Raw genomic sequence first — 19963 nt, 5'->3', positions numbered from 1 at the left:
CACGCCATTCTCCTGCCTCGGCCTCCCGAGTAGCTGGGACTACAGGCGCCCGCCACCTCGCCCGGCTAGTTTTTTGTATTTTTTAGTAGAGACGGGGTGTCACCGTGTCAGCCAGGACTCGCCTGCTTTTCACTCACACATAAAGACTGAGCAGTTGCCTGAGCTCTTACGCTCTGTGGCACAATGTGAAACCGCTGTTTATGGGGGTCAGATATGATCAAAGAACAGCAATTTCGTGTTTCACGTTAATATCAGAAATATTCCAGCAACATTGATCAGAGCCCTAAACTAGTAAGAGTGAACCCAGAAAAGTTTGTCAGCCTCTTTGTGAAAGATCTATTTTTTAGATCCCAAGAGTCTTAACATATACAAATTCAAAAGCTATGAGAAGAAACCGACATTGTTAGAAGTGGCTTAGATGAGATCTGTTTTGTTTGCTGTGGACACTGACTATGTCCATGTCTGTACACGTGCACTCTTAATTCAAGCCCACCAAAATGGTAGCCCTGAAGTTAGCGATAACCTCTCCCTGAATCTGAGGGAGGAAAAGCGTGGAAAAGTTGCCCTCTGCCATCACGAAGCTGTCAATGTTCTGGAGCTGTGATGATATTTATTACTGTATCAGTGAAGTTTTGAAGTGTGAGTAGCTTTGGCGTATAAGAAATACCTCATTTCTTCTTTTTAAATCTACTTAATATGAACTATAAACCCCCCTTCTACAAGGCTGAGGGGAAATTGAGACTCACTTTTCACTGGGCACCCCTCCCTCCCCGTCTCCAGTATTGTGCAAAGAGGGGCCTGGAACCTACTGTAATGCCTAGGATTGGGGGAACACACACTGGTTATTGTTCCTTTGGTTGCCCCAGCACTGCCAAAACTCTCACACCCGCCCCGTGACCCCTCCAGGCAAAAAGATCTGCTGCTCTGTGCCAGCTGTGAGTGACGAATCTTTATCATGGCGGGGAGCCTGTTCTTGGGGTGCTGATGGTGTAGGGCATGGGCCCCCTTTGATTGTGGACCCCATGGTCATTTCCCTCCCAACTTAGGTGAATCCTGCACTGCTGCTCCATCTGCAGGGGCCTGTAATGTAAACATCCCCAGAGGCAATAGGCAGAAAATAGGCCACTCTTGGAAAGAAAACTGAGAGACCAAGTCACTAAATATCTATGACTATATTATCTTGCCATAGGAACTTGTAAGAGTAGCAAAAGTCATGCCAAAGAAGCACTGGGTCTTCATAGTCACTAGCCACATGTGGCCATTTACATTTAAATTAATTAAAATTAAAATTAAAAATTCAGTTTCTCAGTCAACTGGTCACATTTCAAGCAGTTAGTTGCCACACGTAACCATCGTGTGGGACAAGGTAGATAAGGAGCATCTCCGTCATCACAGGCGGTTCTGTTGCATGGCACTGGTCTGTAACGAGCCTCACGTGTCTCCAGTAGCAGTTAAGGGTGGCCCCACTATTCTTATTTTCTTGCTCGGCTTGGCCTTAGCAATTTAGAAAGCAGAATGACGTAAGTGGAAAGCCGGGGGGAAGTGGTGACTACAGTGAGTCACGTTGTTTCTCAAGGGACCAGTTCTGTGGGTAGGGTTGGTGGAGCCTTGCCCATCTCACGTGTGGTCCCAAGTGTCACTGAGACGCTCGGACAATCCACTGGGTCTAAGAATCCCTGTTTCTTTAAATGGGTTTGGGTTTTATCTCATGGAATGGAATCTTGGACTTAAGCACATGACTCTATTTTTTTGGTAGGGCTTCATTTCCTTTGGCGGAAGTGCCAAGAAGGGGAGTGTGGAAGAGGCACGACTGGTTTGGTTCTGCTAACTGTGATGTGTGATGTGCACATTTGGTGGCAGGCAGACAGTTGGCCAGGACAAGGCTGCCCCGGGGAAGGAGTGAGCCTGTGAGCAAATTGAAGACAGATGAAAAGGGGCACAGTGGAAAATCATACAGTTTCCTGCCATCTGTATGTACCAGTACCGGCGAGACAGCAAAGAGCCACACCAGTTCAGCTCAGTAAATAGGTCGTTACATATCAGACGTTGTATAGACAGGATATGAAAATGGGCTGAGACTCGGCCCCTGCCTGCAGCCAGCTCTCCATCTGAGAACCCTCTCAGTAGAGGCTTATTGGAATTCTCCTTATTTCCCTTGGCCTGCTCACTCCAAAAAGATACTCCCTACTTCTCTATTAATTTCAGTCCTAAGTAACATTCTCCATCTGGCAAAATGGAAACAAGGAAGGAGAAAATGATCTGGGAGTTGGCAATTTGGAGACCATGCTCGCTGGGTTTGGCTTTGGAAAAGTAGGAAGGCCGTGGAACTGAGCTGCTGGTCCTTGAATGAAAAGGAAGACACTGCTATTTTTGTCCTGCTCTGCATGTGGTCAGCCCCCTCCCTCCCTGCCCACCACAGGTATTTTTGCCTTATTGCCTTGTTCACGTTTTTGCTTTGTAGGCGCTTCCCTATGCCAGTGCTCCGATGCATTCATCATCTCCATCCGTAACTGCTTTAAGAAGCCTTTTAAGAATTGCCCTGGGTTGCCTGCGTAGCAGGTGCAGCAGTAGGGCAGACGGTCTTGTGGGTGTGAACAGAGTAGGTTGTTGGCTTTCGTCTGCATGACTTTAGTGTCGATTCTGAATGGGACTCCAGAGATGTTTTGAGGGTGGCACTACCGTGGCCTCCCAGGAAGCCTGCTGTGGAAATGCAGCACTTACTGGGCACAGAAGGTCATGGGCATTTCTGTTAATCAGACTCCACATTACAGGTAGGATAAGGGAGCCGGCTCATTCATGTAATGCCCACAGACTAGGATGATGGCTTAACAGAGTCAGAGCATCCCTGCTTTTTTTCTACATTTGAGGATAGTTTTTTTTCCCTTCTCTTCTCGGCACTCGCTTGGCTCCCTCCTCTCTTCTTACCTGATGACTTTGTCTTTGGCTGGGAGCAATTTGCCCCTGCCTTATATTCATTCTTGCATAGGTTGTAGGAGATCGGCCCCTGAATGTGGTCCCTCCATCCAGGCCACACAGCAAGTATGCTGTGGGTCTGAGGTGGCTTTCACTCACAGGCAGTGGGTGTCAGAGAGAACACGAAGACCTGGTCATTCTCAAACATGGCTGCAGTTTAGAATCGCCTGGGGAGTGTTTAGGACTCCCGATGTCCAGGTCACACCCCATGCCAACTGTCTGGGGGTGGGAGCCAGATAACAGTTTGTCAGAGATCCCCAGGCGATTCTAATATGTGGCAAATTTTAAAAATTACCGTAGGGGAAGGGTGTGGTCCTTTGGGATGTGAGCAGTTACACCTGAGCATAGTCACAGCGAGTCCGTCTGGCATCTCCACGGCAGTGTGATGTACTAGAAATGACACTGGATGAACTCTGCAGCCCGCCATCCCAGTGACCTTGGCAATCTCACAAGGGCCTCAGTTTCCTCCTCTGTAAATTGGATCAAAATAGTAGTACCTTTCTCATAGCGTCTTCTTAAAGAACCAAAGAAATGATGTGTGAGTCTTAGGAAATAGTAAAGTGCTAAATAAATGCTTGTTTGGCCAGGCATGGTAGCTCACACCTCTAATCGCAGCACTTTAGAGGCCAAGACCGGAGGATGGCGCATGTCCAAGAGTTTGAGGCTACAGTGAGCCATGATCACACCACTGTACTCCATCCTGAGCAACAGAGCAAGACTTCATCCCTGAATGAATGAATGAATGAATGAATGAATGAATGAATGAATGAATACTTGTTATTACTAGAGATTATTCTTATATTAAAAGATACTCATTTTCTAGGTGGTCTGGCAAAGTAGTAGAGGTGACTACTGTGGCATTAATTCTTTCATCACCAACAATACACCCAGTAGGTGTTTATGATAAGAATTCATTTCTCCTAAGAAAGGGGAGCAGCAAGGAGAGGTGGTCTCACACAACATTAGAAAGAACCCAGGCCGGGTGCTGTGGCTCACGCCTGTAATCCCAGCACTTTGGGAGGCCGAGGTGGGTGGATCACCTGAGGTCAGGAGTTTGAGACCATCCTGACCAACATAGTGAAACCCCTGTCTCTACTAAAAATACAAAAAAGTAGCCGGGCATGGTGGTGTGCGCCTGTAATCCCAGCTACTCAAAAGGCTGAGGCAGAAGAATCGCTTGAACCCGGGAGGCAGAAGTTGCAGTGAGCCGAGATCGTGCCATTGCACTCCAGCCTGGGCAACAAGAGTGAAATTCCGTCTCAAAACAAAACAAACAAAAAACAGAAAGAAAGAAGCCAGCAGCTAGATTCCAGCAAACTGTGGTCCCACGATGCTCAGGGAATGCTCTCTGGCCTCATGTTCACTGGCCGTCTCTAGGAACATAAGGGGCCTCGTGGAAGAGGGAGGGATGTCTGTAAACCATTAGCTTCATCTTCAGGCTTTCTGTTCAGTTGGATTTCATTTACGTCAAAGCGGTTGCAACAAGGCATCACTGGCAAGCCCCCGAGGAGGAAAAAAGGGCTGTCCCATCACCAGGGCTCACCTGGTCATTTTCATCGGTGTGACCGTGTTGTCTCATGCAGTAAGCATCCTCATGGCTCTTTGGGGTGCACACAAAAGCATTTTTTTCCCTCTGGCTTGTCCTCCCAGGGACTTGAAGTTGGACGGAGGAAGACAATCAGCTGGCGCAGTGAGTTTGAAAGAGATCATTGGTCTGGAAGGTGTGGAGCTGGGTGCTGACGGGAAGGTAAGGCTGCCAGGCTGCCGGTCACCGAGTTGTGCTGAAGGCACAGGGGTCAGGAAGCAGAGGACGGGGACAGCCCACAAGCCTCTCTCAAGGTGAAGGACTCAAGGTCTGGGGCAGATTCCCAGGCATGGGATGCCAGTCTGCCCGGCTCCCCTAGTGTGCAGCCGGTGACGGAGTAGCAGCACGGCAGGAGTTCCCACAGCACGTGTATTCCTCTGCCAGCGCTGTTTACAACTGAACGTGCAGTTATGAGTACCTCACACACAGGCATGTTCCGGGGTGGAATGACGAGTGGATTGAGCATCTATGAACTGGTGGTGTCAGCAAGCAGTATTCAGGCCACTAGAAAGTGTCATAGCTTCCCATGAGTCCCTCAGTCTTACACTGTGACCACGGGGCAGCAGGGCGGTCACATTCCTCTTCCGTCCATATGCAACAAGCCGTGGGGTTGAAGTCTCAGGAGTGAAAGGCTGAAGATGACCCTCCCCTTTGTGCAGGGTCCAGACAGTCCTCATTAACCCTTCCAAAATCCGTGTATGGCAATGATACAAGTGTTCCTTGGGGAATGTGTCCCGGGGTAGTCTGTTTGCTGATGAGGCTGCTGGGAGCTCAAGGTGTAGATGGGGTGCATGCCAGATGCTTGCCTGGGCAGGTGAAAAGCAATGCATTTGCTCTGTTCACCCCTAACGAGGAAGTGTCGCCATAGGAGCCAGGGAGAATGGGATAGAATGGAGGGTCATATGCGGCGTCTGCCAGAGGAGCAGGGTGGGAGGCCACAACCCCCACCAGGGACTCGGGGCCTGAAGTGTTGTGGGATTCTGCACTTGATGGATTATCAAAAGCAATGCAGTGTGTGCCTCGTGGATTACACAACACCCCAGCAGGTTCTGAGATAGTACCTTATTGTCAAATACATTCATGTTTCTTCCATGTGATAGGAGTAGTCAGACCCGGTGGGTAAGTTAAAACTATGTGTAGCCTTAAGTCGTTCAGGTTGGGTGTTGGCACCAATGAGTACCAAAACAAATGTCATTTTTCAGATCTCATTGGATTTCAGAACTGCAAATAGGAGAAAGTGGACCTGAACGTGGGGTGACAACTGTAGCTTGATCAGAATGCAGAGCTAGCAATGCCTTGGAATAATCACTGGCCTGTTTTTGTCTTCACTTTTTAGACTGTTTCCTATACCCAATTTCTGTTACCCACAAATGCCTTTGGAGCCCGGAGAAATACCATAGACTCCACTTCCTCTTTCTCCCAGTTCCGTAACTTGAGCCACCGCAGCCTCTCCATAGGCCGGGCAAGCGGCACCCAGGGGAGCCTCGACACAGGTAACCTTGGCCTGGCTGGGTGTGGTAGCTCGTGGTGGGAGGTGTCTCTGTTTACATGGGGATTGGGTCTCCCTGTGATGCAGACTGGAAGACGGGGGCCTACAGGTGACGTGACTTTTAGGAAAGCCTGATCTCAGGCCATGCAGGCCCACAGTGAAGCCACAGGTGATTTCTCTCTAATCAGATGCCCCGGTCATTGACAGCCTGAACTTCCACGTGGAGAGACGCCAAGGCCATGCACACCATGCAGAGATGGCTGCGTCTCCCAGCTTCCTTGCCCACTCAGCTCCTCCCAACAATGACCAGGTTCTGTCCTATATTCTCATGGTGCTCAATTCGGACTTTTAAAACGAAAAATCTGGGCTCTGAAGTGCAGGTTCAGGTGTGAGAGTTTCCTCTGTGCCGGTCCTAGTGGGTGAGCCGACTTGGCGGCTGAAGGAAGATTTGCACACTTCTAGCTTTGCTGGTCAAACCTTTGTAAGAACTGGCACATGGAGAAGATGCTTTAGGAAGCAGTGCTGTTTCTACTCTCAGGGAAATTCCAGGTGAATGTGAAGTTCCCTAGGTCTGCCCAAGTGCTGAGTTCTGAAGCCCTGTCCTCGTGTTCCGGCCACCTCTGATCGTTCACAGCTGTGCCTTGGTGGCCACTCTGATTTGTATTCATACAGACACAGTAGCCTGCCTGGGAGTATTCACACCAAATCGTGCTGCACAGGCGTCTCCGAATTTGATCTGCAAGATTCCAAAATGCACCTCTTCGGGGCCACACTCTGAGAGTGTCCTCTGCCTCTTGCACACTGTGTAAAGGTTTTTGCTCTCCTGGCTCAGGGAGATTAATACATAATTTTCTAAAATGGAAAAAAACGTCAGTTTGTTTAGAATTTGGTGAACCCTTTGGAGAGGAGAATCCACTTAACTGGCACGCGGAGATGTCTAATAAAAGTCAGTGAGTGCGGTGACGTTGAGCTAAGTGCCCTAAAGCCAGCCTTTCTTCAGTGCAGCTATACTTGGCATTCTCCTGGCTGTCTCTGCTGGGGAGGGTCCGGAGCCGCTAATGATCATTTTGCATTTTGCATGTGATCTTCAGGTAGTGACCTGGGAGACTTCATGGACTATGACCCAAATCTCTTGGATGACCCCCAGTGGCCTTGTGGCAAGCACAAACGCGTTCTGATCTTCCCTTCCTACATGGTGAGTAGTGTGGAATGGAGGCTCGGTTTGCCACAGCCCCTCAGTTGCCCCAGCGTGGGTTGGAGGTGACTGGGGGCTTGTTCAAAGACTGTTCTGCCTGGGGGACCTTCCTGAGGAGCTCCCCGGTGTGGGTGCCCACGGCAGGACCAGTATTGCCTGCTGTCCAGAATCCTGCCGGCCACCTGGCCTGCAAGCACCACTTTCAGGATGCTTGTAAAGGCCGGGCTGCCGGCGTCCACAGAGTCACCAGCTCAGGTTGGAGGACCCTCTCTTCCGAAGGGGGATGTCCGAGCTTCTACCTCCACAGACCCCAGTGGAGAGGACCAGGCCCATCCCTGGGAGTGCTGAGTTCAAGCACAGCTCTGTTTGGAGTTCCTTGGAGGCTGCAGGCCTTCATGTGCACGCTGGGCAAACATTTGGCCCCAGGCTGGGGATGACAGAATTCTCTCCTGGGAAAGTGAAAGTAGGACACTGTGGGTGTTACATGCAGAACCTTTCTCTGCTGTTTTTATTTCATGGACTCTTCCTGTTTTTCCCTGTGTGTCATTTTGGTTTCTGCTCTCGGCTGACCACTGTTTCCCACCACCAAGGGCTGCCATCTCCTCTGCAGATACCAGAGGGGCCTGGCGGGGCCCTGGGTGCTTTCTCTGGGCCACTTGCCCTGACTCTTGCGGCAAGCAGAGCCCCGCCTGCTATGGGAGGAGGGGGAGCTGCACTTTTTCAGAGGAGTCGACTGGCCAGGCCTGCCATGCGCAGCATCAGGTGGGAGCCGTCCACCCAGAACACCCCCACCGCCTCCCTGCCTTTTGCATGTTCTGGCCCATGAGCCGGGCCTGGCAGGGCGAGCACAACCAAGCGCTTCCTCCTCTGGTTCCCTCCCTCCCGTGCTCCCAGCCTGAGCTGTTCTCAGGAGTCCCAGCCTCAGGAGTGAACCAGGAGGTTTTTTTTCTCCTCTAGGCTTTTGTATCTGCAGTAGCCAGAGTGAAAACCAATCCCCCGTACTCAAAGGGCACCCCCATCTTCATTCAGAACTTAGGGTTCTCCACTGTTTGTCAGAGAAACACCACGCAGAACTTGGGGCCTGGCCAGTTACTTTCAGCATTTATCCTCTTGTTCTTTGGCACGTCGTTCAGTGGTCACTCTCATATGCCACATGGCGTCAGAATGCATTTAGTCATTGGAGAATGCATTCAAGTCAAAGGCATTTAGTTTAAAATTGTCCCTACTCCTCACCCTCCCTCACTCGTGCCCCAACTCCTAACACAGAAAGCAAAACCAGCGCCACGTGTAGTTACTTGTCTTCCACTCTATGACCTGTTTATTTAAAAAAACAAGGCTTATTCATCTTTGGCAGAGGCTAGCACGTAATAAATGTTCAATAAATGGCCAGAATGATTGCCCTGATGTCAAGGGGGGAGCACCTTGTGTAAGAATAAGGATGCTTTATGTGGTTCACTGCCTTATTTATTAAAATTCACTTTATTTATTAAGCAACGTGGCCAGGAAACTGGCTCAGGGAGTCCAAGTGACGCTCTCCTAGTTGATAGACGGGAAATGGGGGATCAAGGGTAGAACTCGTGGCTCGGTGCTCGTTTCACGTTCCCCAGCTGTCTCTGAATCCCACATTCCTCAGCAGTCAGCCCCAGAACTGCCGACCTCGGGGTTGGACATGAAGATCATTCTTTGGGCCAACAGTGTAGCCGATTTCTAGGTAACCAAGAGAATAGGAAGGTGCATTATTTCTGATCGATGTTGGCGGGAGCTCTCCTACCAGACAGGTTATGCCTGGTGATAATGCCGACCTCTCCTTTTATAGGCCTAGTGTCAGGCTGGTGCCAGATCTGATCTTTTTTTATCTGATCTTTTTTTTCTTTTAATGATTTCATTGTGAGCCTTGAGGTTCCGGGCCACGGTATGTGTGTATGTGCATGTGCACGTACGCACATACAACTTTTCCTCCTTAGACTGTGCTAGAAGATTGCCAAGTCAGCATATATGTCCTGCCCTCCTCATTTGATATTCCCAAGTGGATCATTTGTCATTTCACCGCATTGGCTCTGCAGTCAGTGCTCCCAGGAATACTCCACGCTCTAGAGAATGGAATTGCACATGGACTGCGTTTTCCTGGTCGGCTCCTGGAGACCTACGTGTTTCCTCTTCTGGCCACAGATGTTGGTACTTTGATAAAGTGTGGGAAATCCACGTTTCAGCATTCTCGTCTAAGTTCTTGACAGTATGTTGTATGTTACAAAGGGCCTCAACCCAGCTGCCTGGAGACTACTTTCCTAGAAGCCGACATGGGTTACAGGCTGTTTCTCATACATTTGCATTGAACTTGTAGGAATCCGAGTGGGACAGTTGGGGCGGGGCGGGGGCTGGGTGTTTGCTTTATTTTTGTGTGTTGGGGAATAGGTATAGAATTCGCCTGTTGAACAAGTATTGATTGAGGCCTTTTTATGAGCCAGGCTTCCTTACCCAGTAGAGAACTAACTAGCCACAACCCCTGTTCTTCTCCACCTTGGAGTGAGTGGGGATGGCAGAGAGTAAACAGTAAACAAGGAGACAGATCACCATAATCATGAGGAAGGAACCATCTTAGAAAAGCAGCAGGAGACTAGGCATGGTGGCTCATGCCTGTAATCCCACAACTTTGGGAGGCCAAGGCGGGTGGATCACCTGAGGTCAGGAGTTTAAGACCAGCCTGGCCCACGTGGTGAAACACCATCTCTACTAAAAATACAAAAATTAGCCAGGTATGGTGGTGGGCGCCTGTAGTCCTAGCTACTGGGGATGCTGAGGTGGGAGAATCGCTTGAACCAGGAGGCAGAGGCTGCAGCGAGCCGAGATTGTGCCACTGCACTCCAGCCTGGGCAACAAAGCAAGACCCTGTCTCAAACAAAACAAAACAAAACAAACAAACGGCAGGAAATGATAGAAGGGTTGGAGGGTGGGCTCCAGGGGGTAGGCCTCAAGGAAGACTTCCGCCAGGAATGACATTGAAGCAAGCACTGAGGGCTAAGAGCAGGCGGCCCTGCCAGATTTTGGTGGGGAGAGCCCAGTAGAAAGACCCCAAGTATGAAGGGGGTTGGTTTTGCATAAAATAGATTTTTCTAACTGTAAAGGTCGTTGCCCTTCCCTCTACACACACACAGGCAGGAGGCAGAGCCCACAGATGATGATGCTGACAAACCCTCCCTCCCCACTGACTCGGACCCAGGCACAGGGAGCTGCCGCTGAAACAGGCACTGGCTCCGAAGGCCCTGGCTCCTCTGGCTCCCTCTTTGAGGGCCTGGGGCACATTTGGCCACTAGGCTGGTATGGGGATCTCTGCCCAGACAGAGGGCAGATTCCCTCCTGGGTGGGAATGCTTGGTGATTGGGGAAGGGGCAGGCTTGCTGGTCACAGGCCAATGATGTGGAGCTGCTCACCTCCCTTAGTATCAGCCTCCGAGGCCCTGGAGTCCTGCTGCCTGTCCCGTCTTCCTTGGGCCCCCAGGGCAGTCCAGTGTGGCCAGCCCAGCAGAGGCACCCACCTGAAATCCTGGGACTGTCCTCCACTGTTTTGGGATGTCCTGTGCCTGTGGAAATCAGGCTCTGAGATGCTCAAGTAGCCTCTGCTGAATCAAGCAGCTCTCAAAAGTGATGAGCTAATCCTCTCACCCATCAAATCCTGCTGCAACCGCTAAAAGGAGTAATTTACAGACAATCAAATGCACTTGTTTGTTTGAAGTGTGCATTTCCATGAATTTTGTAACCACCGCTCTGATCCAGATATAGAGTATTTCTGTCCCTGCAGAAAGTTCCCCTCCCCATCCCACTCTTCCCATCCCCTTCCTGCAGAGGCAATCACTGTTCTCACTTCTGTCACCATAGATCAGTTTCACCTATTCTGAAACTTCATGTGAATAGGATCATGGCATATACTTTTTTGGGGTCCATCTTCTTTCATACAACTTAACATGTGAGATTTCCCCATGTTATGTGTATCAGTAGATTTTTTTTAAAATTGCTGAGTGCAATGGATCACGCCTCTAAATCCCAACACTTTGGGAGGCCGAGGTGGGTGAGGTGGGTGGATCACTTGAGGTCAAGAGTTTGAGACCAGCCTGGTTAACGTGGTGAAATCCCGTCTCTACTAGAAATACAAAAATTAGCTGGGCATAGTGGCAGGCACCTGTAATCCCAGCTACCCCGCAGGCTGAGACAGGAGAATTGCTTAAACCCAGGAGGTGGAGGTTGCAGTGAGCCGAGATCGCACTATTCACTCCAGCCTGGGCGACAAGCGAAACTACGTCTCAAAAAAAGAAAAATAAAAAAGCTGAGTGGTATAGATGTAGTATAGTTTGTTTATCCCTTCTCCTGTTGATCGACATTTGTTCATGCAGCTTCCATGAATGTTCTTGTGCATGTCTTTCTGTGGAAATACTTTTTCATTTCCCTTGGGGTAAATACGTAGGAGCGGGATTTCTGAGTCCTAGTGTAGGTGCTGTTAGCCAGTCATGATGTAGCTGAATGTTTATCTCTGTGCGTGTGTGTCCTCAGTGTAATATAAAAAGGCCCCTTGTCGCCACAGTCAGGACATGTCTTAGAGTGAGAAGCTTCCAGAGGTAAAGCCTGTCATTTAGAGTGCAAGTGGCACCCTTTTCAAATTAGTCTTGCACCCATATCTGTATTTTTAAACTTTGATCCATGCAAGTCACTCCCACTATTATCTGCTGTAGAAGGGCAAGGGTGAAATTTTGAATTTAAAAAGAATTCCAGGCCGGGCGTGGTGGCTCACACCTGTAATCCCTGCACTTTGGGAGGCCGAGGTGGGTGATCACCTGAGATCAGGAGTTCAAGAGCAGCCTGACCAACATGGTGAAACCCCATCTTTACTAAAAGTACAAAAAACATTCGCCAGGTGTGGTGGCGGGCGCCTGTAATCCTGGCTACTCAGGAGGCTGAGGCAGGAGAATCGGTTGAGCCCAGGAGGCAGAAGTTGTAGTGAGCTGAGATCACACCATTGCACTCTAGCCTGGGTGATAAGAACGAAACTCTCTCAAAAACGAAAATAAAAAAACTTCCTGGGGCAGGTGTGCAAAGCAAACTGCAGCTGGCCTGTTGGTTTGGTCTTCAAGTTTCTAGAAGGTGACCACAGAACAGGAGAGCATGTTGAGCTGCCTGGCTACATGCAGACTCTTGCTGGGCGATGGCGTGTCTTGGGGGAGGGCAGATGCTGCCAGCTCTCTGCACCACTTGGCATATAATTAAAGCTTCACTAGAGAGTGGTTATGTATCATTAGAACCTGGCAGCCCAGGTCGGTACTGGGTTTTTGTGTTTTCCCCCCTCTTTATGGGTGTGGAAAGCAATTAAGAGGAGAAAGTAAGCGGGAGAGCTGAGATAATGCCAACAAAATTCAGTTACCTGAACGCATTTCTGGATTCTTTTCCTCTCTAAGAAATCCCTCTTGCACCATGTTCACATCAAAAAGAAAACCGACTAACATTGTTTATGATACGTATACGCATGTGAACCTCGAGAGAAACCTCTTGGATTGATCTCCATGATAAAGTGTCTATTTTTTATTTACCGAATATTAAAATCTGAGTACTCGTAGAGAAAGCCCTCCCTCTACCCCCACATCTCCCCAGTGTTGGGGGAATGTATCTTAGAACTTAATTTTTCAGTACAGCATGAGATACTGAGCAGTGGGAAGTAATTGACTCAATGAAAGAAAGACTAATTCCATGAGGTGATGAGATTCTGCCCGTCCCCCGATAGAGATAGATATAAGTATATATTTATAAATATATAAAAATTATAATTTAATAACAGTCATGTTTATTTATATATATATATATTTCCATTAGAAGTTACCTGGATGATTTAGGCACTTGTTACCTGTCTGCAGGGTGGATTTGTTGGGAAGCTAATGCAAGACCCTTTCCAAGGCCTCAGGTTTCAAGATGCCTGAGGCTTACTCAGTTCTGGGGAGGGGCCCTCTTTAAGAAAATGCCACATCACATTAGAAGCACAGTAGCTCTTCCCTATTGTGGCACTTCCCTGAGGCTTGAAGGGCGCCCTCAGGTGCGCAGGCCTGGGCAGTAGCTGAGGGGCATCCTGCCAGCTTTAGGTGTAAGTGTTCACATCAAGTGCCTGAAATGGCTGGTGGTGCTGTATGGAGAAGGGAAGCTTGTTTTGGGTGTGGGTTTGGGTTTTTGTTTGTTGGTTGGTTGGTTGGTCTTTTTATTGTTGTTAACAGCACTATTAGAATTCCAACACCTTTTACAATTCATTTTTTTCTTGTAAAACTCATGGCTCCGTGGCTCACGCCTGTAATCCCAGCACTCTGGGAGGCGGAGGCAGGTGGATCACCTGAGGTCAGGAGTTCGAGACCAGCCTGGCCAACATGGCAAAACCCCATCTCTACTAAAAAATACAAAAATTAGCCAGGTGTGGTGTCAGGCACCCATAATCCCAGTTACTCAGGAGGCTGAGGCAGGAGAATCTCTTGAACCCAGGAGGCGGAGGCTGCAGTGAGCCGAGATCGCGCCACTGCATCCCAGCCTGGGCGATAAGAACAAGACTCCATCTCAAACAAAAAAACTAATACAAAAAAACAAGCAACAAACCATCTCAAAAAAAACAAACAAAACAAACTAATACAAAACAAAATATGAGTTTGACATTTCACTCAGGATATTGTTGCATCTGCTCTCTTTCTATGTATTTGACTCGGATTTTTGACAGTCACCTTGTGATTTTGAACATGACGTTCCACGCAGTTTGGCTCATGCTGTACTGCCACTGTTTCAGCAACTTGCGTTTAGAAGTGCATCCAAATACTCTCTGGGTGTGGGTGAACTCAGGGCCAGTCACCTGGTGTCATCTCAAGTGGATGGAGACACTACTCCAGGAGTCCTGTAGCACCAGATAGTTGACAGGTATCTGACACTGCACATACTCTGCCACCCAGTGACTCCCCATGGCCGTGTAAACCTGAAGCAGAGGCAGCTTTTCTTCCTGTGTTCCTCTCCATGTGCAAACCCTTTCATTTCAGTGGGAGGGAGAGTCGATCCAGGATTCGGTATTTTGAATTCGATGGGTAGAAATAGCAACAAATGCAGCCCCAGGCTGCGTAGGCTACCCGTTTATTTCCATAGTTTCCTTGTGATTTACTGTCCTCTTAGGAAAAGGATTAAATGCCTAGAACAGCTGAAATGCCCATCTGTTGGTGGTTAGATAGATTTAGTCGAGGGCCGCTGTGCTGCTTAATTGCCTTAACAAGCACAGAACATCTGCTTTCCAGTGCCCAACTGAGCCTGAACGCCCGTGTACAAGTGTGGCCAAAGCAGAAGAGCCTAATTCCGCAGTGGCAGTTGACCCTGGAGGAGCTGTGTGGATCATTGCCTTGTATCCCTCCTTCCTTTCACAGGCCTGGCGTGGAACCAAGGCGTGCAGCGGCTGCATACCTGCCCCAGGTCTTGCTGCTAGCTCCCGGGGTGCAGGCAGCACTAGGGCTGGCAGTAGGTCAGAGGAGAACAGTAGCGGAGTGTATGGCAAGCTCACATCTGCCTAGAACTGCTCATAAGAGTTCCTGGGGAGGCTTGGAAGACAGGAGACTAGGAAATGCAGGAGACCGGAGCTTTATCAGGCCCTGGAGTGGAAGTACCTTTTCTGCTGTTTCGGTTGGAATCAGACCAGCCGCCTATCTGCTCTGAGGCCCTCACTGTTCTCCAGGATTGTTGTTGGGGCGTGTGTACCTCCCATCCTCCCCGTTATACCCCCGCCCACCTGAGGGGCCTTCACTTCACAGCATTGCTACAGTGCGCTGGGATGGGGCCCAAGTTCAGTTCCATGGAGGCCCCTTCGCTCTTCTCATGACAAGTCAAGACTTTGTTTTTATACAAAGCAAAGGATGGGCCAGGCGTGGTGCCTCACGCCTGTAACCCCAGCACTTTGGGATGCTGAAGTGGGCGGATCACTTGACGTCAGGAGTTCGAGACCAGCCTGGCTGGCCAACATGGCGAAATCCCATCTCTACCAAAAAATACAAAAACAATAGCCAGGTGTGGTGGCGTGCGCCTGTAGTCCCAGCTACTTGGGAGACTGAGGCACGAGAATTGCTTGAACCCGGGAGGCGGGAGTTGTAGTGAGTGCCACTGTACTCCCTCCTGGGCAACGGTCACCGATCCTGTCTCAAAAGCAAAAGATGTATCAGTGTTTCTGCAGTCGATATGGGAGACTTTTCATCTAGATAACTAAGTTGTAGTCTTCTCTTCCTGTTATCTCAGAAAGAATTTGTCCACTCCCACTCTAGGCCTTCCAGACTGTCTCCAGCAGGGCAGGCCAGGCAGGGCCTCCTTGTGAACTGCGTCTCTGGACATCTGTGTTGTGGACAGTCCCTTCCATCTGACCTTCCCCTTTCCCTGTACACAGCTGTGCACATAGCTTCCCTGCAGTCAGGCATTCAAGTGCTCCACAGTGCATTCAAGTGAGCTGTCACTCCATGAACGGCATGAGCACCCTTGAAAAACACAACTGCCTGCTGCAGGGTTGGAACCCCTCTCCATCACACAGCCTGGGCCTGCCGCAGGCCACAAGGAGCCCTTCATCTGGTGAATCCCATGGCCTGGAATTAGGTGGCATTGAAAACAGTGGTCACGGCCAGGCGTGGTGGCTCATACCTGTAATCCTAGCACTTTGGGAGGCCGAGGAGGAAGGATCAAAAGGTCAGGAGATGGAGACCATCCTGGCCAATGTAGTGAAACCCCGTCCCTACTAGAAATACACAAATGAGCCGGTGTGGTGGTGCACACCTGTAGTCCGAGCTACTTGGAAGACTGAGGCAGGAGAATCTCTTGAATCTGGAGGCAGAGGTTGCAGTGAGCCAAGATCGCACCACTGCATTCCAACCTCGGTGACAGAGTGAGACTCTGTCTCAAAAAAAAAAAAAAACAAAAAAAAAACAGTTGTCACTCAGACTGTCCCAGGCCAAGAAGGAGTTGCTGCCTATTTAATTGGCACTTTTTGATTTACAGTAGCGTGCACTGACAAAACCCAGGCATTACAAGGTTTTTTATTTTACTTTTTTGAGACAGAGTCTCACTCTTGTCACCCAGGCTGGAGAGCAGTGGCACCATCTTGGCTCACTTCAACCTTCATCTCCCAGGTTCAAGTGAGTCTCCTGCGTCAGCCTCCCAAGTAGCTGAGACTATAGGCATGCACCACCATACCCAGCTAATTTTTGTATTTTTAGTAGAGACAGGGTTTTGCCATGTTGGCCAGGCTGGTCTTGAACTCCTGACCTCAAGTGATCCACCCGCCTCGGCCTCCTAACGTGCTGGGATTACAGGTGAGAGCCACCACACCCAGCTTGCAAGTTTTTATAATTCGTACAGTTCAATCCTGAAGAAAGCATTGGCCTCACTTTTCATTTCTTCAGTCCCACACCAGAAAGAATGAGTGGCTGGGGGGCTGTGGTAATCCCACTTCTGCGGCTCAGTCTCCTAGTACCGCCTCTCCAGCTCGCCCCCAGCACCGAAGAGAGGATGCTATCTCTCGGCATAGTTGGGAGGCCCGGCCTCTAAGGGCCACCATCAGGCTCCCTCAAGACGGGATGTGCCGGGGAATCATGACCTCGTATACCCCAGAGTGTTTCTCAGAGGGACCTGCAGCTGAGAGGACATCGAGGACTGTCATCCCCTCTGGAACCTGCCTGGAAGGGGGGTGGCCCTGGGCTCAGAGTGATCCGTCCAGTTTCCACACTCCGGACAGTGTGGGGCCGGTGCAGAGCCGTGGCCTCAAGATGCAGCGTGTGTGCAGAACCCTCAAGCCGGGCTCTGGCAGCCAGTGCCGCGTTGGGGGTTGTCTGGTCCACTGCGGCAGTTGTGTATCCTGTGCAGCTGAGCAGGAGCGGGACACGGAACAGCCCCACAGATCAGGCGCCTGCTGCTGTCAACATCAAGTGGGTGCTGGAGAAGCCAGGGGAGCAAATGGAGGCACAGAGCTCCTAACCAGTGTGCACTGGGCCGCCGGGCACCACGTGGCAGAGCTGGAGTTTGAACCCAGGGCTCTGGCTCTTGAGCCTGTGTTCTTCACCACTGAGCCGCAGCTTAGAGAAGCAGGGACAAAAGCAAGACTGAAGAGAGCGCAGCAGACAGGAGGCCGGGACAGAAGGCCAGGATTGCTGAAGAGTCTGTCGCCTAGAAGATGACTAGAGAGCCTCGTCCTCCTGGCACTTCTACATATGCCCCACTTATGCGGGGCCGAGCACTGGGCTCACTGGGCCAAGGGTCTCGCAGCGTCTGCTCACAGGCCTTCCCTGCACACCCCCTGCCAGGGCCTAGCTTGGATTTTTCTCTGCCGCTCTGTCAGGAAACAGAGTCCCCAGCTCTGGACCCCAAGAGCTAGGACAAGGCTGCTTGTAAAAAAGAGAGTCTCTCCCGCAAGGCCCAGACCAGAGTGGGCCTGGCGCTCTCTGCCGCCCTCGCCCCCTCGAGAGCCACAGGCTGAGCTGAGCTGTTGGCTCTCACGGGTCCTCTAAAGCAGGGATGGGTCGGGAAGTGTGGCTCAGGGCTGGGGGCAGGACTCAGAGCTTCAGGGACTGGATATCGTCTTTGCCTTTATGGGGATCAGAAGCTCTTCCTCTGTTCCCCCTTCCCTGAGCCATGTTCAGTTTCAGTAGTGGTAAATGCCATCAGCAACGTACAGCGTGTGCACCCCGCGTGGTTCAGTTCTGAAGTGCAGCATCCACTCTAGTGAGTTTAAGAAGGAAGAGGAGCTGGCGCAGGGACACAGGTCTGCAGCCCGGACCACTCAGGAGGCAGAGGCAGGAGGATCACTTGGCCCAGGGTTTAGAGTCCCACCTAAAAAGATACCAAGACCCTATGTCTTTTTTTTTTTCCTTTTTTTCCTTTTTTTTTTAAAGGCTGGGCACAGTGGCTCATGCCTATAATCCCAGCACGTTGGGAGGCCAAGGTGGGTGGGTCACCTGAGGCTAGGAGTTCGAGACCAGCATGACCAACATGGTGAAACCCCATCTCTACTAAAAATACAGCTGGGTGTGTTGGCGCATGCCTGTAATCCTAGCTACTTGGGAGGCTGAGGCAGGAGAATCACTTGAACCCAGGAGGCAGGGTTTGCAGTGATCCGAGATCACACCATTGCACTCCAGCTTGGGCAATGAGAGTGAAACTCTGTCTCAAAAAAAAGAAGAAAGGTATCTAATAAACACCTTACTTACTAGAATCACTGAGGAGGCGGACAGAATAACCTAAGTTGACATTTCAGGAATGATCCCCAAGCCACACTTCAGAACTGTGCCACGCAGGAGGCTGCTGCCGCCTGGGGCCAGGACTCTGGCTTTGGACTTGGGGAACTGGCACTGGCTGCTGGCTCCAGATCCATGCTGCCCTGCTGTGGTCCACACCTGCCACATGAGAACCCAGAAGCGTAGTGACAGGGCTTGAGGATTCCTGCCCTGGGCCTCTTGGCAGCATAAACAACAGAAGCACAGCCCTTGCTCGAGCCCTGCCTTCACGTACCGGAGCATCCAATAGAAGGAGCCAGAATTGTTTTTGGAATCCTAGCTGCAAAGGAGTCAGGGAAGCATAACCGTTAGCTTTCCAGCCTCCGTAGCACAGCAGGGCGTCCCAAGAGGAGGCTGGATGTTCAGATCATAGAGTAGAAAGAAGGTGAGTCTGGGGGGAGCAGCCTCAGCCCCGGGGATTTAGGAGGAGGAGCCTGCAGAAGTGGTATCCCAAGCTGAACCGGGAGTGGGCGATAGCCAGACGAGAGTCTGATTTGTAAGTCCCAGGTCTTTGGCGCATAGAAATCAGCTGGAAAACTTGTCATGGTGCAGATGCGAGGCCCTGCCCTCAGAGACGGACTCAGTGGGGCTGGAGCAGAGCCCAGACTTGCTGCTGTCCCTGCTTTGTGGTTCTGATGAGATTTGCCAGCGTCTTTTACATACATTTTGTTCTCTTTGATCTTCAAGATAAACCTGGGAAGCAGCCCCATGAGGTTTTCTCATCTGGTTTTGGAGAAGATAAGGGTAAGGCTCAGGGAGGTTGAGTGACTTTCTCCCTATTACCTGACTTGCTGAAGGTGGACCTGCCCCACCACCCGCCAGCCCTTTCCACTGCCAGCTATCTTCTCAGTCATCCTGGTGAGAGCCCTTGGGTAGGGAGCTACTCTGTGCTGCTTATTCAGTACCATCAAGGAGAGAAAAGTAGGAAGGCAGTGCACGGGGCGCGAGCTGGGAAGCAGCTGCTCTGGGAGACCGGGGTCCCAGCGCTGGCCCTGCCTGCGGCTCACTCAGGTCTGGGGCGAGCCTTTTCACTTTTCTGAGCCTCTGTTGCGAACAGAGGTGGGACACATTTGCATATTTGCACATTTAAGCAGTGAGATCTCTCTTGCAAGGGAAGTGTTGTGTATCTACAAATAAGACGGAGCAAAGCAGACTTGCTGTGGTTGCTGCGAGGAGAGATCCAGTCCCCTCCCACAGGCACTTCAACAGAACCCAGCCTGAAAATCCGCATGATGGTTAAGCAGCAGGATATCCTTGCTGGCGCTCACGGGGCTCCAGGCCCCCAACAAAGGCAGATGACTTTACTTGAGCCTGCTCACATCATTGCAAACCTCATGACCTTCCTCTGTAGAGGAAGAGTGGGAGCGGCCTGTCTCTGGGAGTTCAGGGTGCCTGGATGGGGGGTGAGGGGTTGAGAAGCTGGTGGAA

At 50.6% G+C, this 19963-nt stretch overlaps 1 protein-coding gene across 1 annotated transcript in view; it reads left to right on the top strand.

Moving 5' to 3' along the window:
- Positions 1-19963, top strand: part of CABLES1 (Cdk5 and Abl enzyme substrate 1) — a 139555-nt gene that overhangs the window by 109017 nt on the left and 10575 nt on the right. Inside the window, exons 5-7 of the mRNA XM_011988094.1 lie at positions 4624-4720; positions 5895-6051; positions 7139-7242. Of these exons, the coding sequence (XP_011843484.1) occupies positions 4624-4720; positions 5895-6051; positions 7139-7242 (358 nt within the window). The remainder of the gene's footprint in view (positions 1-4623; positions 4721-5894; positions 6052-7138; positions 7243-19963) is intronic.

Source organism: Mandrillus leucophaeus, unplaced genomic scaffold (assembly GCF_000951045.1).
Source record: "Mandrillus leucophaeus isolate KB7577 unplaced genomic scaffold, Mleu.le_1.0 Scaffold322, whole genome shotgun sequence".
NCBI classification, from domain to species: Eukaryota; Metazoa; Chordata; class Mammalia; order Primates; family Cercopithecidae; genus Mandrillus; species Mandrillus leucophaeus.
Note: the sequence above shows the minus strand (reverse complement) of the source record. Positions and strands in the feature narration are given on the sequence as shown.